The sequence below is a fragment of the Oncorhynchus mykiss genome, chromosome 21, assembly GCF_057628025.1.
Source record: "Oncorhynchus mykiss isolate SJ-2025 chromosome 21, ASM5762802v1, whole genome shotgun sequence".
Classification (NCBI taxonomy): Eukaryota; Metazoa; Chordata; class Actinopteri; order Salmoniformes; family Salmonidae; genus Oncorhynchus; species Oncorhynchus mykiss.
In genome coordinates this window covers 50491714-50505000 of record NC_143042.1, presented here as the reverse complement: position 1 = coordinate 50505000, position 13287 = coordinate 50491714, and the positions used below count along the sequence as shown (strand labels likewise).

General features: G+C 47.2%; 1 protein-coding gene across 4 annotated transcripts in view; it reads right to left on the bottom strand.

Moving 5' to 3' along the window:
- LOC110500755 (protocadherin-7) overlaps positions 1-11676 on the bottom strand; it is a 212064-nt gene extending 200388 nt beyond the window's left edge. For all 4 annotated transcript variants that reach the window (XM_090213322.1, XM_036958265.2, XM_036958267.2 and 1 more), the window contains exon 1: positions 7607-11676. In XM_090213322.1, the coding sequence (XP_090069448.1) occupies positions 7607-10672 (3066 nt within the window). In that variant the 5' untranslated portion in view covers positions 10673-11676. The remainder of the gene's footprint in view (positions 1-7606) is intronic.
- Positions 11677-13287: the final 1611 nt, after the last annotated feature.

The window sequence follows — 13287 nt, the reverse complement described above, 5'->3', positions numbered from 1 at the left end:
CAGAGTCAATGTACGGGGACACAGGTTGTTTTCCAATGTTTTCTCTTCGGTCAAGCCTCGAGTCTTGTCTCTCAGTCGACCCCGTACCAGCGTCCACAGGAGAGTCAACCTGGCCAAAACTGTGGGCTTCCCTCTACCCATTTGACACAGATCAAAACCAACTGGAAGGACAACGCTGAGTTGTGACACTAAAATACACACAGAGGTAACAGTGTACCACATGGTTACTATGGCGATGAAGGACAAAGAAACATACGTTTGCACTAGACATAGGTTGCCTGTGTTGCGGCTGTTCATTTAGATATAGGTAGTAGATAGCAACAATTAAGGATCACAGAGTAGGGTGGGGGGGGGGGGGGGCAGCAAAACAAATGGAGGTCAACTGTGGCTTCTCAAAAGTGTTTAAGTAGCTACAGTAGTTTTTTTTGGTTGAAACAAATTAGCCTCCAGGCAAATGGAGGGTTTTCCATATTGGTTTTGTGATCTCGCCGGACCGAGAGAACAAAAAGCTTGTCACTTCCTGTGTGTGTGTGTGGCCAGCGAACACAGACAGAATGACCCCTATTTGCATGGCGATGTTGTTTGTTTGAGATACTGTGGTGAGAAGGGAACATGGGTCCTATGTAAATGAGGTAAGCTGGGGCTTGATAGGTCAGAGGACAGGAGGGGAGGGGACAGGAGGGGATGGGAGGGGACAGGAGGGGAAGGGAAAGCAGGGGATGGGAGGGGACAGGAGGGGAGGGGACATGAGGGGATGGGAGGGGACAGGAGGGGAGGGGACAGCAGGGGATGGGAGGGGACAGGGGGGAGGGGACAGGAGGGGATAGGAGGGGATAGGAGGGGATGGGAGGGGACATGAGGGGATGGGAGGGGATGGGAGGGGACATGAGGGGATGGGAGGGGAAAGGAGGGGAGGGGACATGAGGGGATGGGAGGGAGGGGTCGTAAGGGAGGGGACGGGAGGGGACGGGAGGGGACGGAAGGGGACGGAAGGGAGAGGGAGGGTATGATAGGAGCAACAGCTGTGCTAAGAGAACTGAGCTGAGGGAGAAGAGGGCGGAGGGGGAAACAGGGCCAAGTCCAGTCATGTTGCACCAACCCTTACCTGGGAGGCAGCCTCAGCTGACCCAGTGATCTGAGCTTTATACATGCCCTGAGGGGAGGCAAAGGGATATGATTACAACCTACCTCAGGTCTCTATTGTTTAGAAGAGATAATACCACCTGGATAGGAATATCCTTCTATTAAATGACCCAGTTAAAAATCCCTGCTCAGTAAACATTGTTTCTTTGCATAAGACAGGTGAGCTATTCTCTTTTATATCTTATCTTGGACAATAGTTTTGCTTTAGGCATTTGATACTTGAGAGTATGACGATCATCAACTGAAGCCCTGTTCAACACAGGGACTTAGCGAGGGAAATATGACAACTGAGAACAATGTCGCAGTAGGCCTACAAAAGGAAGAAAGAGAACAAAAAGAAAGTCCCGGATCCAATCTGTGGACCTCCAGGAGGGGCTGAAATGTCAGGTACATCACCCTCCTGCTCTAACTCTCGACAGCTGCTCAGTGACACGCTGACTTCTCGCTCTGCGCTCGCCTGGCTTAATGACTAATGAGTAAAAGAGGAGGCTTCGCCTCGCCCGCTAAACTCAGCCGGTTGCCTGGTTACCTGCTTGGAGACTGAGCCTGAGCCGGCTGCTGCCTGTGCGCTGGTTATTGTGAGATTAGGTAGGCGAAGGATGAGCTGGAAGGAGACCTAGGAGGAACCTGATACCGCAGAAGAGACTCACAGTCAATGGGACTCTACTCTACCTCCCCCATCTACCTTGCCTGTGAAACAGTAGACCATTCTGTCTACCACAAACAGGGCTCTCTTTCTTGTGTCTTTTTCGATTTTCTAAGGGGAGAGTGAGAGAAAGATAAAGAGAGAGGTGGAGAGAGCAAGAGAGAAGAGAAAGTAGAGGGAAAGAGAGAGAAAGAGAGAAGAGAAAGTAGAGGGAAAGAGAGAGAAAGAGAGAAGAGAAAGTAGAGGGAAAGAGAGAGAAAGAGAGAAAATAAGGCAGTGTGTGTTTGTGAGTGAGAGAGACCATCAAAAGGTTTCAACCTCATTTAGCCGTAAATATCATAGATTACATTTAGGATTTCCTGCCACTGTAAATTCAATAAACGGGGGTGAAATCTGATTTGTTTGAATAGAAATTTCCAAATCTAATGTGATCAATTTGACATTGGGGATTATCCCGTCTCTAGCAGTCACGATACAATGTGATCTGCTGTGCAATTCTCGACAATCAGACATGACACTTTATACCTAATCCAACCTCCCATCAGCTCTGCATGCAAAACCATAGCAACAACAGTGACAACAAGACAAACTTGTGAAAAAAGAAGCCATGTTTAATTCCATAGATATAATCATCTAGTCATTCACCGTCTATGTTTCATTCCATAGAAATATAATCTAGTCATTCTACATCTATGTTTATTTCCATAGAAATATAATTGAGTCATTCTACGTCTATGTTTATTTCCATAGAAATATAATCTAGTCATTCTACGTCTATGTTTATTTCCATAGAAATATAATCTAGTCATTCTACGTCTATGTTTATTTCCATAGAAATATAATCTAGTCATTCTACGTCTATGTTTAATTCCATAGAAATATAATCTAGTCATTCTACGTCTATGTTTAATTCCATAGAAATATAATCTAGTCATTCTACGTCTATGTTTAATTCCATAGAAATATAATTGAGTCATTCTACGTCTATGTTTAATTCCATAGAAATATAATCTAGTCATTCTACGTCTATGTTTATTTCCATAGAAATATAATCTAGTCATTCTACGTCTATGTTTAATTCCATAGAAATATAATTGAGTCATTCTACGTCTATGTTTATTTCCATAGAAATATAATCTAGTCATTCTACGTCTATGTTTATTTCCATAGAAATATAATCTAGTCATTCTACGTCTATGTTTATTTCCATAGAAATATAATCTAGTCATTCTACGTCTATGTTTAATTCCATAGAAATATAATCTAGTCATTCTACGTCTATGTTTATTTCCATAGAAATATAATCTAGTCATTCTACGTCTATGTTTAATTCCATAGAAATATAATCTAGTCATTCTACGTCTATGTTTAATTCCATAGAAATATAATCTAGTCATTCTACGTCTATGTTTATTTCCATAGAAATATAATCTAGTCATTCTACGTCTATGTTTAATTCCATAGAAATATAATCTAGTCATTCTACGTCTATGTTTAATTCCATAGAAATATAATCTAGTCATTCTACGTGTATGTTTAACTCTATTCCCAGCTAATGAGAATTCTTGTGCTTGGGGGGGGGGGGGGTTTACCTAAACACCAGCGTGTTTAGCTGTGGTGGCCCTAAACAGCAAGAGCATGAAACTAGAGAGAGAGAGAGACTACTCTGTGATCTTAATAAAGACATGACCACTTGATGCCATAATTGAGGCACATAACTACGCCAAGGGCCATTCCCGGCAATTAACTTAACCTCGGGGGACTGTATGTGTAGCCGTTAAATCAGTTCCCCTCCACCTCAACTGAAAGTATCAACAGTGAACGTTTGACAAGTAAGCGGGTAATGTAACAACGTGTTAGAGATATTATATGCACTACAAGGACAAAAGTATGTGGACACTTGCTCGTCGAACATCTCATTACAAAATCATGGGCATTAATATGGAGTTGGTCCCCCCTTTGCTACTATAACTGTTCTGGGAAGGCTTTCCACTAGATGTTGGAACATTGCTGCGGGGAACATGCTTCAATTCAGCCAAGAGGTGTTTGATGGGGTTAAGGTCAGTGATCTGTGCAGGCCGGTCAAGTTCTTCCACACCAATCTCAACAAACCATTTCTGTATGGTCCTCGCTTTGTGGCGGAGGGGGATTGTAAATGCTGAACCTGGAAACTTTTGCCACAGATTCGGAAGCACAGAATCGTCTAGAATGTCATTGTATACTGTAGAGTTAAGATTTCCCTTCAATGGAACTAAGGGGCCAAGTACGAACCATGAAAAACCGCCCCAGGCCATTATTCCTCCTCTACCAAATTGTACAGTTGGCACTACGCATTCGGGCAGGTAGCGTTCTCCTGGCATCCACCAAACCCAGATTTGTCCGTTGGACTGCCAGATGGTGAAGTGTAATTCATCACTCTGCTGCTTCAGAGTCCAATGGTAGGTGAGCTTTGCACCACTCCAGCTGACGCTTGGCATTGCGCATGGTGATCTTAGGCTTGTGTGCAGCTTCTCGGCCATGGAAACCCATTGCTACTGACAACATTCTATAAACCATAGAGACCAGGCAAACACTTATATTGCATTAGCCAGTGGGAGTTACATTCACAACAACCGTGACGGAGAACGGAAAAAGTGAAGGAAGGTTTAAGAAGGGATAATTGCACATTCCGGTGGCGAGGAGAGCGTCTGTGAACCCTCAACACCCCGGTGTGTTTTGTGTCTGTATCAGAATCTTCAAACAAATGGACTTGTCTATAAAAAAACCGCTGCAGCGAGCGTGCACATAAAAGATTTAATAAATCATTACATAAAAGTGAAGCAGCACAGCTAGCAACATACAATACATGGCTGTGCCGCAGTGGCAGCGAATAGAGTGGCCTGTTAATTATGGATGAGACATCCGTAAGCAACAGCACTCCTCACACTCTAAGAAACAACCCACTGAATACAGCACTTTAGAAAGCTGTTAGAGACAGTAGCAGAAAAGAGAGAGTAAAGGAGAGTGAAAGGGAGGGAGAGATGGAGAGCGGGAAATGAGAGGGGAATAGCAGGAGGGAGAGGGAAATGGAGTAGAGGAAGAGGAGGAGGGAGAGGGAAATGGAGTAGAGGAAGAGGAGATTAAAAAGAAAAGACTGCAAGAAAAAAAGACAGGCGGGGGAAAAAAGAGCAAAGACATTTGAGAGCATTTGATTTGGAGGAGAGGAGAGAGGGGCTGAGAGATAGAGGAGAGGAGAGAGGGGCTGAGAGATAGAGGAGAGGAGAGAGGGGCTGAGAGAGAGGAGAGGAGAGAGGGGCTGAGAGATAGAGGAGAGGAGAGAGGGGCTGAGAGAGAGGAGAGGAGAGAGGGGCTGAGAGATAGAGGAGAGGAGAGAGGGGCTGAGAGATAGAGGAGAGGAGAGAGGGGCTGAGAGATAGAGGAGAGGAGAGAGGGGCTGAGAGATAGAGGAGAGGAGAGAGGGGCTGAGAGATAGAGGAGAGGAGAGAGGGGCTGAGAGATAGAGGAGAGGAGAGGAGAGAGGGGCTGAGAGATAGAGGAGAGGAGAGAGGGGCTGAGAGAGAGGAGAGGAGAGAGGGGCTGAGAGATAGAGGAGAGGAGAGAGGGGCTGAGAGAGAGGAGAGGAGAGAGGGGCTGAGAGATAGAGGAGAGGAGAGAGGGGCTGAGAGATAGAGGAGAGGAGAGAGGGGCTGAGAGATAGAGGAGAGGAGAGAGGGGCTGAGAGATAGAGGAGAGGAGAGAGGGGCTGAGAGATAGAGGAGAGGAGAGGAGAGAGGGGCTGAGAGATAGAGGAGAGGAGAGAGGGGCTGAGAGAGAGGAGAGGAGAGAGGGGCTGAGAGATAGAGGAGAGGAGAGAGGGGCTGAGAGAGAGGAGAGGAGAGAGGGGCTGAGAGATAGAGGAGAGGAGAGAGGGGCTGAGAGATAGAGGAGAGGAGAGAGGGGCTGAGAGATAGAGGAGAGGAGAGAGGGGCTGAGAGATAGAGGAGAGGAGAGAGGGGCTGAGAGATAGAGGAGAGGAGAGAGGGGCTGAGAGATAGAGGAGAGGAGAGAGGGGCTGAGAGATAGAGGAGAGGAGAGGAGAGGAGAGAGGGGCTGAGAGATAGAGGAGAGGAGAGGAGAGGAGAGAGGGGCTGAGAGATAGAGGAGAGGAGAGAGGGGCTGAGAGATAGAGGAGAGGAGAGAGGGGCTGAGAGATAGAGGAGAGGAGAGAGGGGCTGAGAGAGAGGAGAGGAGAGAGGGGCTGAGAGATAGAGGAGAGGAGAGAGGGGCTGAGAGATAGAGGAGAGGAGAGAGGGGCTGAGAGATAGAGGAGAGGAGCGAGAGATGGGTTGGGAGATGAGGAGGCTTTGGAGGGAGAGATGCAGAGGCAGATACTGTGAGAGAGAGAGAGAGAGTGTGTGTGTGTGTGTGTGTGTGTGTGTGTGTGTGTGTGTGTGTGTGTGTGTGTGTGTGTGTGTGTGTGTGTGCGTGCGTGCGTGCGTGCGTGCGTGTGTGTGCATGTGTGTGTGCGTAAAAAAGAGACAGGAATGATAAGGGAATAAAACAGAGAGAATGAAAGACAAGAAAAACAGAGGATGAGGGGAGAACGAGAACGAGAGAGACAGACCAAAAAAACAGAGGATGAGGGGAGAACGAGAATGAGAGAGACAGACCAAAAAAACAGAGGAGTTTGCTGCTTGCCCCATGTAAGAAAACCATCAATAATGCATTAGACTGCCATAGAAAACATATGAAACAAGGAACAAGTGGTATCTTCCTGGCAAAAGCAAATGAAAGGGAACCGACTTCATAATATATTAACCTTGCTTCGCCCCTCTTGGCTCCCCTGGTTGAAAACATTTGAAAAAGAACAATAATGTCAAATTGATTAATTCCCACAGTCCCCTAGAACATGAATGACCCTGTTGTGCTTGCCGTCACGGAGGAATTTTCACATTACAAATGATGGCACTAACGGAGTCAATGAGAGGAGAGAAGAAGAGAGGGAAACAGAGGTGGGGATGGAAAGAGGGATGAAGAGTTAGATGAGTCTAGCCTACAGAAGGGACAGAGAGAGTAAAAGAGAGAGCAGGAGGGAGAGATTTAGGGAAGCCTGATTTCACTGCTGGGTCAGTGAATTGATACAGACACACCAGTGCCCAGGAATGTTAAATGTGACCTCCTGCCCAGATGTTCCTAGTCAAGTTGAATAAGCCGAGTAAAACACGATACCACGGATAACATTCCTTTACAAAGCCACTCCTGTGCCTCATTTTCACAACACCTTCTTTTTATCCTTGCTTTTTCCTCTAATAATAAGAAGAAGTAGTTAGCCGTGTTACAATAAGGGCGGGGAGAGACTTGAACTAGCAGAGGGGTGTCCTAGCTACCCTGCCACATGTTCCGCTGCGATAGAATAACTGCAAACCAGACCCTTATGCAAGCTGTCTACAACACTCAAAACACACATGTGTACAGATCAGCAAATGTGACACCCCGGACAAACTAAACCGCCTCACAGTACCTGCTCAGTTAAAAGAGAGGGCAAAAGAGCTGGATATGCTTAGGTGGATGAAAATGATATCCTGGGGTAGGCTACGCATGTCCTCGTTTCATTTTCAATATTACATGCGGAATGGCACTCCAAACCCCGACAGATCAATACAGCTAACTTGACACACATTAGCACCATGAAAGAAACATGACTACTGAGACTAGCCCTGTCAGGAGGCATTACGCTGGAGATAACACTAAGAGAGGGAGAAACATGAGAGACATTTGAAAATAGAATGGTGGAGAAAAAAATATATATATATAAATATTGAGTCAATATGTTCTTACCTGTTTGTTGTACTTGTTGATGGTTTGACTGCTGTACTCGGAGCAGTGGTCAGATCCAAGGGAAATGTTATCTCCGGTGCCAACGAAGGTGTTGGCAGGGGGCAGGTCCTGAACAGCCTGATGCTTTTTCCCGGCCGTGGGCGACTGGGGGTGGAGCTGGACCGTGGGCAGTGGCGAGCTGGACTTGTAGTGCCGGGCCAAATCCGGGCTTCCGGGCCCTCCGTTAACGGAGCGGTACCTGCCCATCCCGGGGCTGTCGGTCAGCTTCTCATTGACGCCGTCGTAGCGCTGGCCGTTGGGCTTGGAGGCCTCGACGGTGACAATGCTGCTGTACAACGGCTGTTTGTTCTTCTTGTTCTTCTTGGGCTTCTTGCCCTTGTCATGCTGCTGAGGGGTGAAGAAGTCCTCGTGGTCCTTCTTGCCCGCCTCGTAGCCATTCTTGTTCTTGGGGCGGCAGTAGCGAGCCATGACCACGATGAGGATGATGAGGATTACCGTCATGATGCCCGACACCACGCCGATGACAATGCTCAGCCGCTGCTTGCCCAGGTCGTAGTTGGGGTCACCGGCGATGTTGGTATTGAGCGGAGTGCCCAGGCTCTTAGCCACCTGGGCCTCAACGATGGTGGAGTTGGAGAGGGTCTCGTTGACATAGACGTGCACCATGGTGGTGGTGCTCTGCGAGGGCTGGCCACTGTCGTTCACCTGAACCACCAGTCTGTGGAGGCCATAGTGTTTCTGCTCCAGTTTCCCCACCAGTGAGATGACCCCACTTCCCCCGTCGATCTCAAACAGTTTGAAAGGGTTGCCCCCGACGATACTGTAGTTTAGGTCAGCGTTGATCCCTGTGTCGGTATCGGTGGCCATGACAGTTCGTACTACAGTCCTAACATTGCTGGAGGGGGGTAGGAGGGTGTATGAGCTATTGATGGGGAAGGTAACGGTCGGCGGGTTGTCATTCTCGTCCATCACGAAGAGTGACACGGTGGCAGTAGCTGATCTGGGTGGGTCTCCGCTGTCCACAGCCTTGACCCGGAACGTGTAGGTGGTTTTCTGCTCGCGGTCAAACGACATGGTGGAGAAAATGGTTCCTGTGTCGTTCTCAATGGAGAAGATCTCCTCCTCTTCCTCGATGAAGAGGCTCATTTCTGCGTTCTGGCCTTTGTCGGCGTCAATGACGGTCACCATGCCAACAGGGCTGTTGGGTGTAAGGTTCTCTTTGACGTAGAAGGTGAACACATCCTGCATGAATTTAGGCTCATTGTCATTCTTATCAGCCACTAAGACTACCACAGTGGCTGACCCCTGGAGTATGGGCATGCCCTTATCTTTAGCTATTACTTTGAACTGGTACCTCTCTGTTTGTTCTCTGTCCAGAATGGTGTTTACTCTGATGTCACCGTTGTCGGCATTAATGGAGAATATCCCATTCACAGAGGAGTCGAGGGAGTAGGCGATTTCCGCGTTCTTGCCACTATCAGCATCTATGGCCTGTACAGTGGTCACCCTCTCGCCGGGGGCATTGTTTTCTGGAAAGGACACCTCCACCACGTTCTGGCTAAAGATGGGTGGGTTGTCGTTGAAGTCGCCCACCTTTACGATGAGCGAGTTATTACTGGCCAGGCTAGGGCTTCCTGAGTCCACCGCCACGATGACCACGTTGTACTCCTGTGTGGCCTCGTAGTCCAGCGGCGCTGACGTATGGAGGAAGTATTTCTTCTTATTCATCTCACCCTCAATCTCACTGGCCGGTTTGAGCTGGAAGGGCACGTCACCCACCACGGTGCAGGTCACGATACCGTTCTCCCCCTGGTCGCGGTCTGACACCTGGACCAAAGCTATAGGCGTGTCCACCACTACATCCTCAGCCACGTTGGCCACTCCATCCTTCAGGAAGATGCGTCCGATCTTACGAATCTCGATAGCTGGCACGTTGTCGTTCTCATCCTTGATGTTGAGAACCACGGTGGCCTTGTCCATTTTGGGCGGCTGGCCTCGGTCCCTCGCCATCACAGTGAAGCGCAGTTGGCTCACCTCCTCGCGGTCAATACGATGGAGCACGCTCAGCCACCCAGAGCTCTCATCCAGCCTCAATAGCCTACGGACTGACTCTGTGGCAGCGCCGAATACGTACTCAATCTGACCGTTCACCCCAACGTCTGCGTCAGCTGCTTTCAGCTGCAGAATGGGGGCACCAGGGGAGCTGTTCTCCGGCAGGTCAGCTTCATACACAGCCTTCTCAAAGCGGGGGCTGTTGTCATTCACATCAGTGATCATCACCCTCAGGATGGCCTGGGAAGAGCGTGGGGGGTCGCCCCCATCCCTAACACGCAGGGTGAGCTCATAAGAGTCCCTCTGCTCCCTGTCCAGTGCCCCTTTAATGATGAGCTGCGGCTGCTTCTCCCCGTCGGTTGTGTCAGCAACTTGCAGTTCAAAGACGCTGCTCCTGCCTGCCCCCTCGTCGAATCTCCTGTCAGCTCCGCGACCACCTGAGCTTGAGCCCAGGCGCCTGGAGCTCTCCCCGCTGTCTTGAATAAGCTCATATCTCTCAATTCCGTTCCTACCGAAATCTCTGTCGGTGGCCGTGGGTAGGAGATAGAGAGTGCCAATCGGCCTGTTCTCCTCCACCGATAGGGTCAGCACGGGAGATGGGAAAGACGGGGTGTTATCATTTATATCTAAAATAATGACTTTCCCCTCGAACAGGTCAACCCAGCTCTGCGCCGGTCCAATTACTGACACTTCAAAATCTATGAAACACTCGTTTTCATCAAATATCATTTGACACTGCTGTAATTTTTCACGGTCTATCCGCCGTTCATTGGTGGTCAGCTCGCCTGTTATATTATCTATTTTGAAAAAATCAGATCCGGACTCGAGGGTAAATGTCACCTCGCCAGACCCGGCAACGATTCCGAGGTCCACGGCTACGTTCCCTACTCTGACATCCGCGGGTCCCTCCTCAGCCAAGCGATATCGGAGCACTTGCTTAGCAGCAGGCTGATTCAGCAGCTGCAGGATGAGTATACTGTAGCATAAATAGTCCACTGCGCCAGTAGTCCTCATTGTTCCCCGCAATGTAATGAATGGATTTTAAAGCCTTGAATCAAATGGGGATGTCGTTTACTTGCTGGTATACTGTTTGGAAAACAATAATTTTCGTTCTCGGATTATTTGTAGTCCTCCATTTCAGTAGGTGTGAGACTTCCTCCTCCGGACGTCTTCCCACACCGCTTCGACTGCACTGAATAAGAGCAAGTGGACGGGCTCTCCTCTCCCCCTTTTCCACCGAATTAATGTTTCTTTCCTTCTTTCAATAAAAACTGGGCAAAACACAATCGAAACAGTCCGTCCAGTCCGGTCATATCATATGCCATGAATTCATTAGGAATCCGAATATTTTATGCGCGTAAAGAGAAACGCTATCTTATTTAATTGAAATTTAAAATCAGTCCAAGTCTTTTCAGTTACAAAAAAATCTTCCCAGATTGATATAGAAATGATGTAAATGGTCAAAATCCTAATTTCCCCGTCCGAAGATATGTCCAATACGGAGTAGTGGCAATGGAATGCCCACACAGATTCCCAAGTTGTGGTGATACAGTAGCCTACTTTACGGAGGGTCTCGTCCTCTTACCTTGAAGCAGTGGAGAAGCAGTGATTGTGTGTCCAGTTGCCTATCCAAGCAGAATCCGAGCGCTCTGATTCATTTACCTCCACTCACTTATAACAAGCAGTCTGTGTTTTATAGTTCACACAGTTACAGGCAATAGGGAGAGGAATAAATAAAAAATAAACTCCCCAGCACAAAACCTCTGACCACGCGGGAATAACAAAAATGAAACAAACACGGACAATTGTAATTCCGATGTAGATATTGTGAAATTCCTACGAGAGAATCTTCATAGTGTCCCGCAATTCTCAATCCAAGCGTCCCTTTCTCACCTGCATAAGCGCCGCGTGCGTTTGCAGCCCCTATCTGCGGCACTGTGAGAGCGATTCACAAATGATATTGCAGTCTCGCGCGCTCTCTCCACCCCCTCCAGTTTATTTCCCCAGCGCACGTAACCAGGTCTGAACTTGGTCGGTATATAGGTTTAGTCTGGAGGGTAGCCGACGAAGTATGTGTTGAAATGAGAGGGAGAGAGGGAGGGAGAGAGATAAATAAAATGTGGTATTTTTCTTGTTAGCATAAAGGGAAAGATGTGTTCACACACGACCCATTCGAATGGTCTTAGTCAGTGACATGGGGTATAGTGAGATGGTCCGGAAAATATACATTCTTCCATGAACCCTTTTTCGGAGGATGGCGTTTCATTCATTCGATGCGTAAATTGCATTATGGCTTATAATGTGCCAATAGCAAATATTCGACTGCCGCACTTGACATCATGGTGCTTTGGTTATTACACAGGCATAGGATGTCTTTAGGCCTACAGTAGACGGTGCTATGAAACCCGTAAATCTATTTCTCACTAAAGTTGAGACAGTCGCCGCTCAATTTCGAATGATGGCTCGACTATATCAATGCGCTGCCAGGTCCATTTTCTGTCAAAGCATTTTCATAAACTTTTACGCATGTTTTACGCATGTACGATGCAATATCCAAGTCATATATGTAACCAATTACGCTCCCTCGTCCATGATTTCTACATGATTTGTTTTTTTCCCAGGCTAGTACGACCAAACTGGGAGATGTGATTCTGAGTGCAGCGATGTGGTTACTCTCTGTGGTTAATGAATGTGTGTGGTCGCTTAAGGCTTGATTCTCTCCGGAGCACCAAGCTCAGTGTATTCGCTTTCAGCTCCTTATTTTCATCCCGTTTCTTTTGTTACCTACAGTAGTCTCTTATTTCCATGACTGGAGCCGAGACACCTCCGTGGATGGGTAGTCAGTGTCTGCGACTCCGCCACTGCGCAACCCACCCAGAACTATCCCAATTAAAAGCGAGCGTGCTTCTGTAATCGGTGTAGTACTCAGGTATTTCATATCAGATGCACGAGTGGATTAACGTCATAACGTGAAAATATATCAGAATATGCTAGTGAAATGTGCTTTTGCAGTATAGAAGTGGTTCAGATATTCAAAATGTCTATGGTAGACATTTTGGGGTTTGGGACATAAATTGACATTGAAAGAATACCCTCTGAGGCCTCATATCAGCAGCTTAGCCTATTTTAATTTACCTTTATTTAACTAGGCAAGTAATTTAAGAACACATTCTTATTTACAGTCACGGTCTAGGAACAGTGAGTTTAGGGGCAGAACGACAGATTTTTATCTTGTCAGCTCAGGGACTCAATCTTGCAACCTTTCGGTTACTAGTCCAACGCTCTAACCACTAGGCTACCTGCCGCCATAGTGAGCTCATTGTAGGAAATTTTACTCTATACAGTTCCGTAGGAAATTATTCATACCCCTTGACTTGTTCCACATTTTGTTACCTTACAGCCTTATTCTAAAATGTATTAAATAAAAACAATTCCTCAGCAATCTACACACAATACCCCATAATGACATCACAATACCCCGTAACGACATCACAATACCCCATAATGACATCACAATACCCCATAACAACAAAGCAAAAACAGGTTTTTAGAAATGTTAGCAAATGTATAAAAAAACCTAAACAGAATTACCTTATTTAAATACGTATTCAGACCCTTTGCTATGAGAC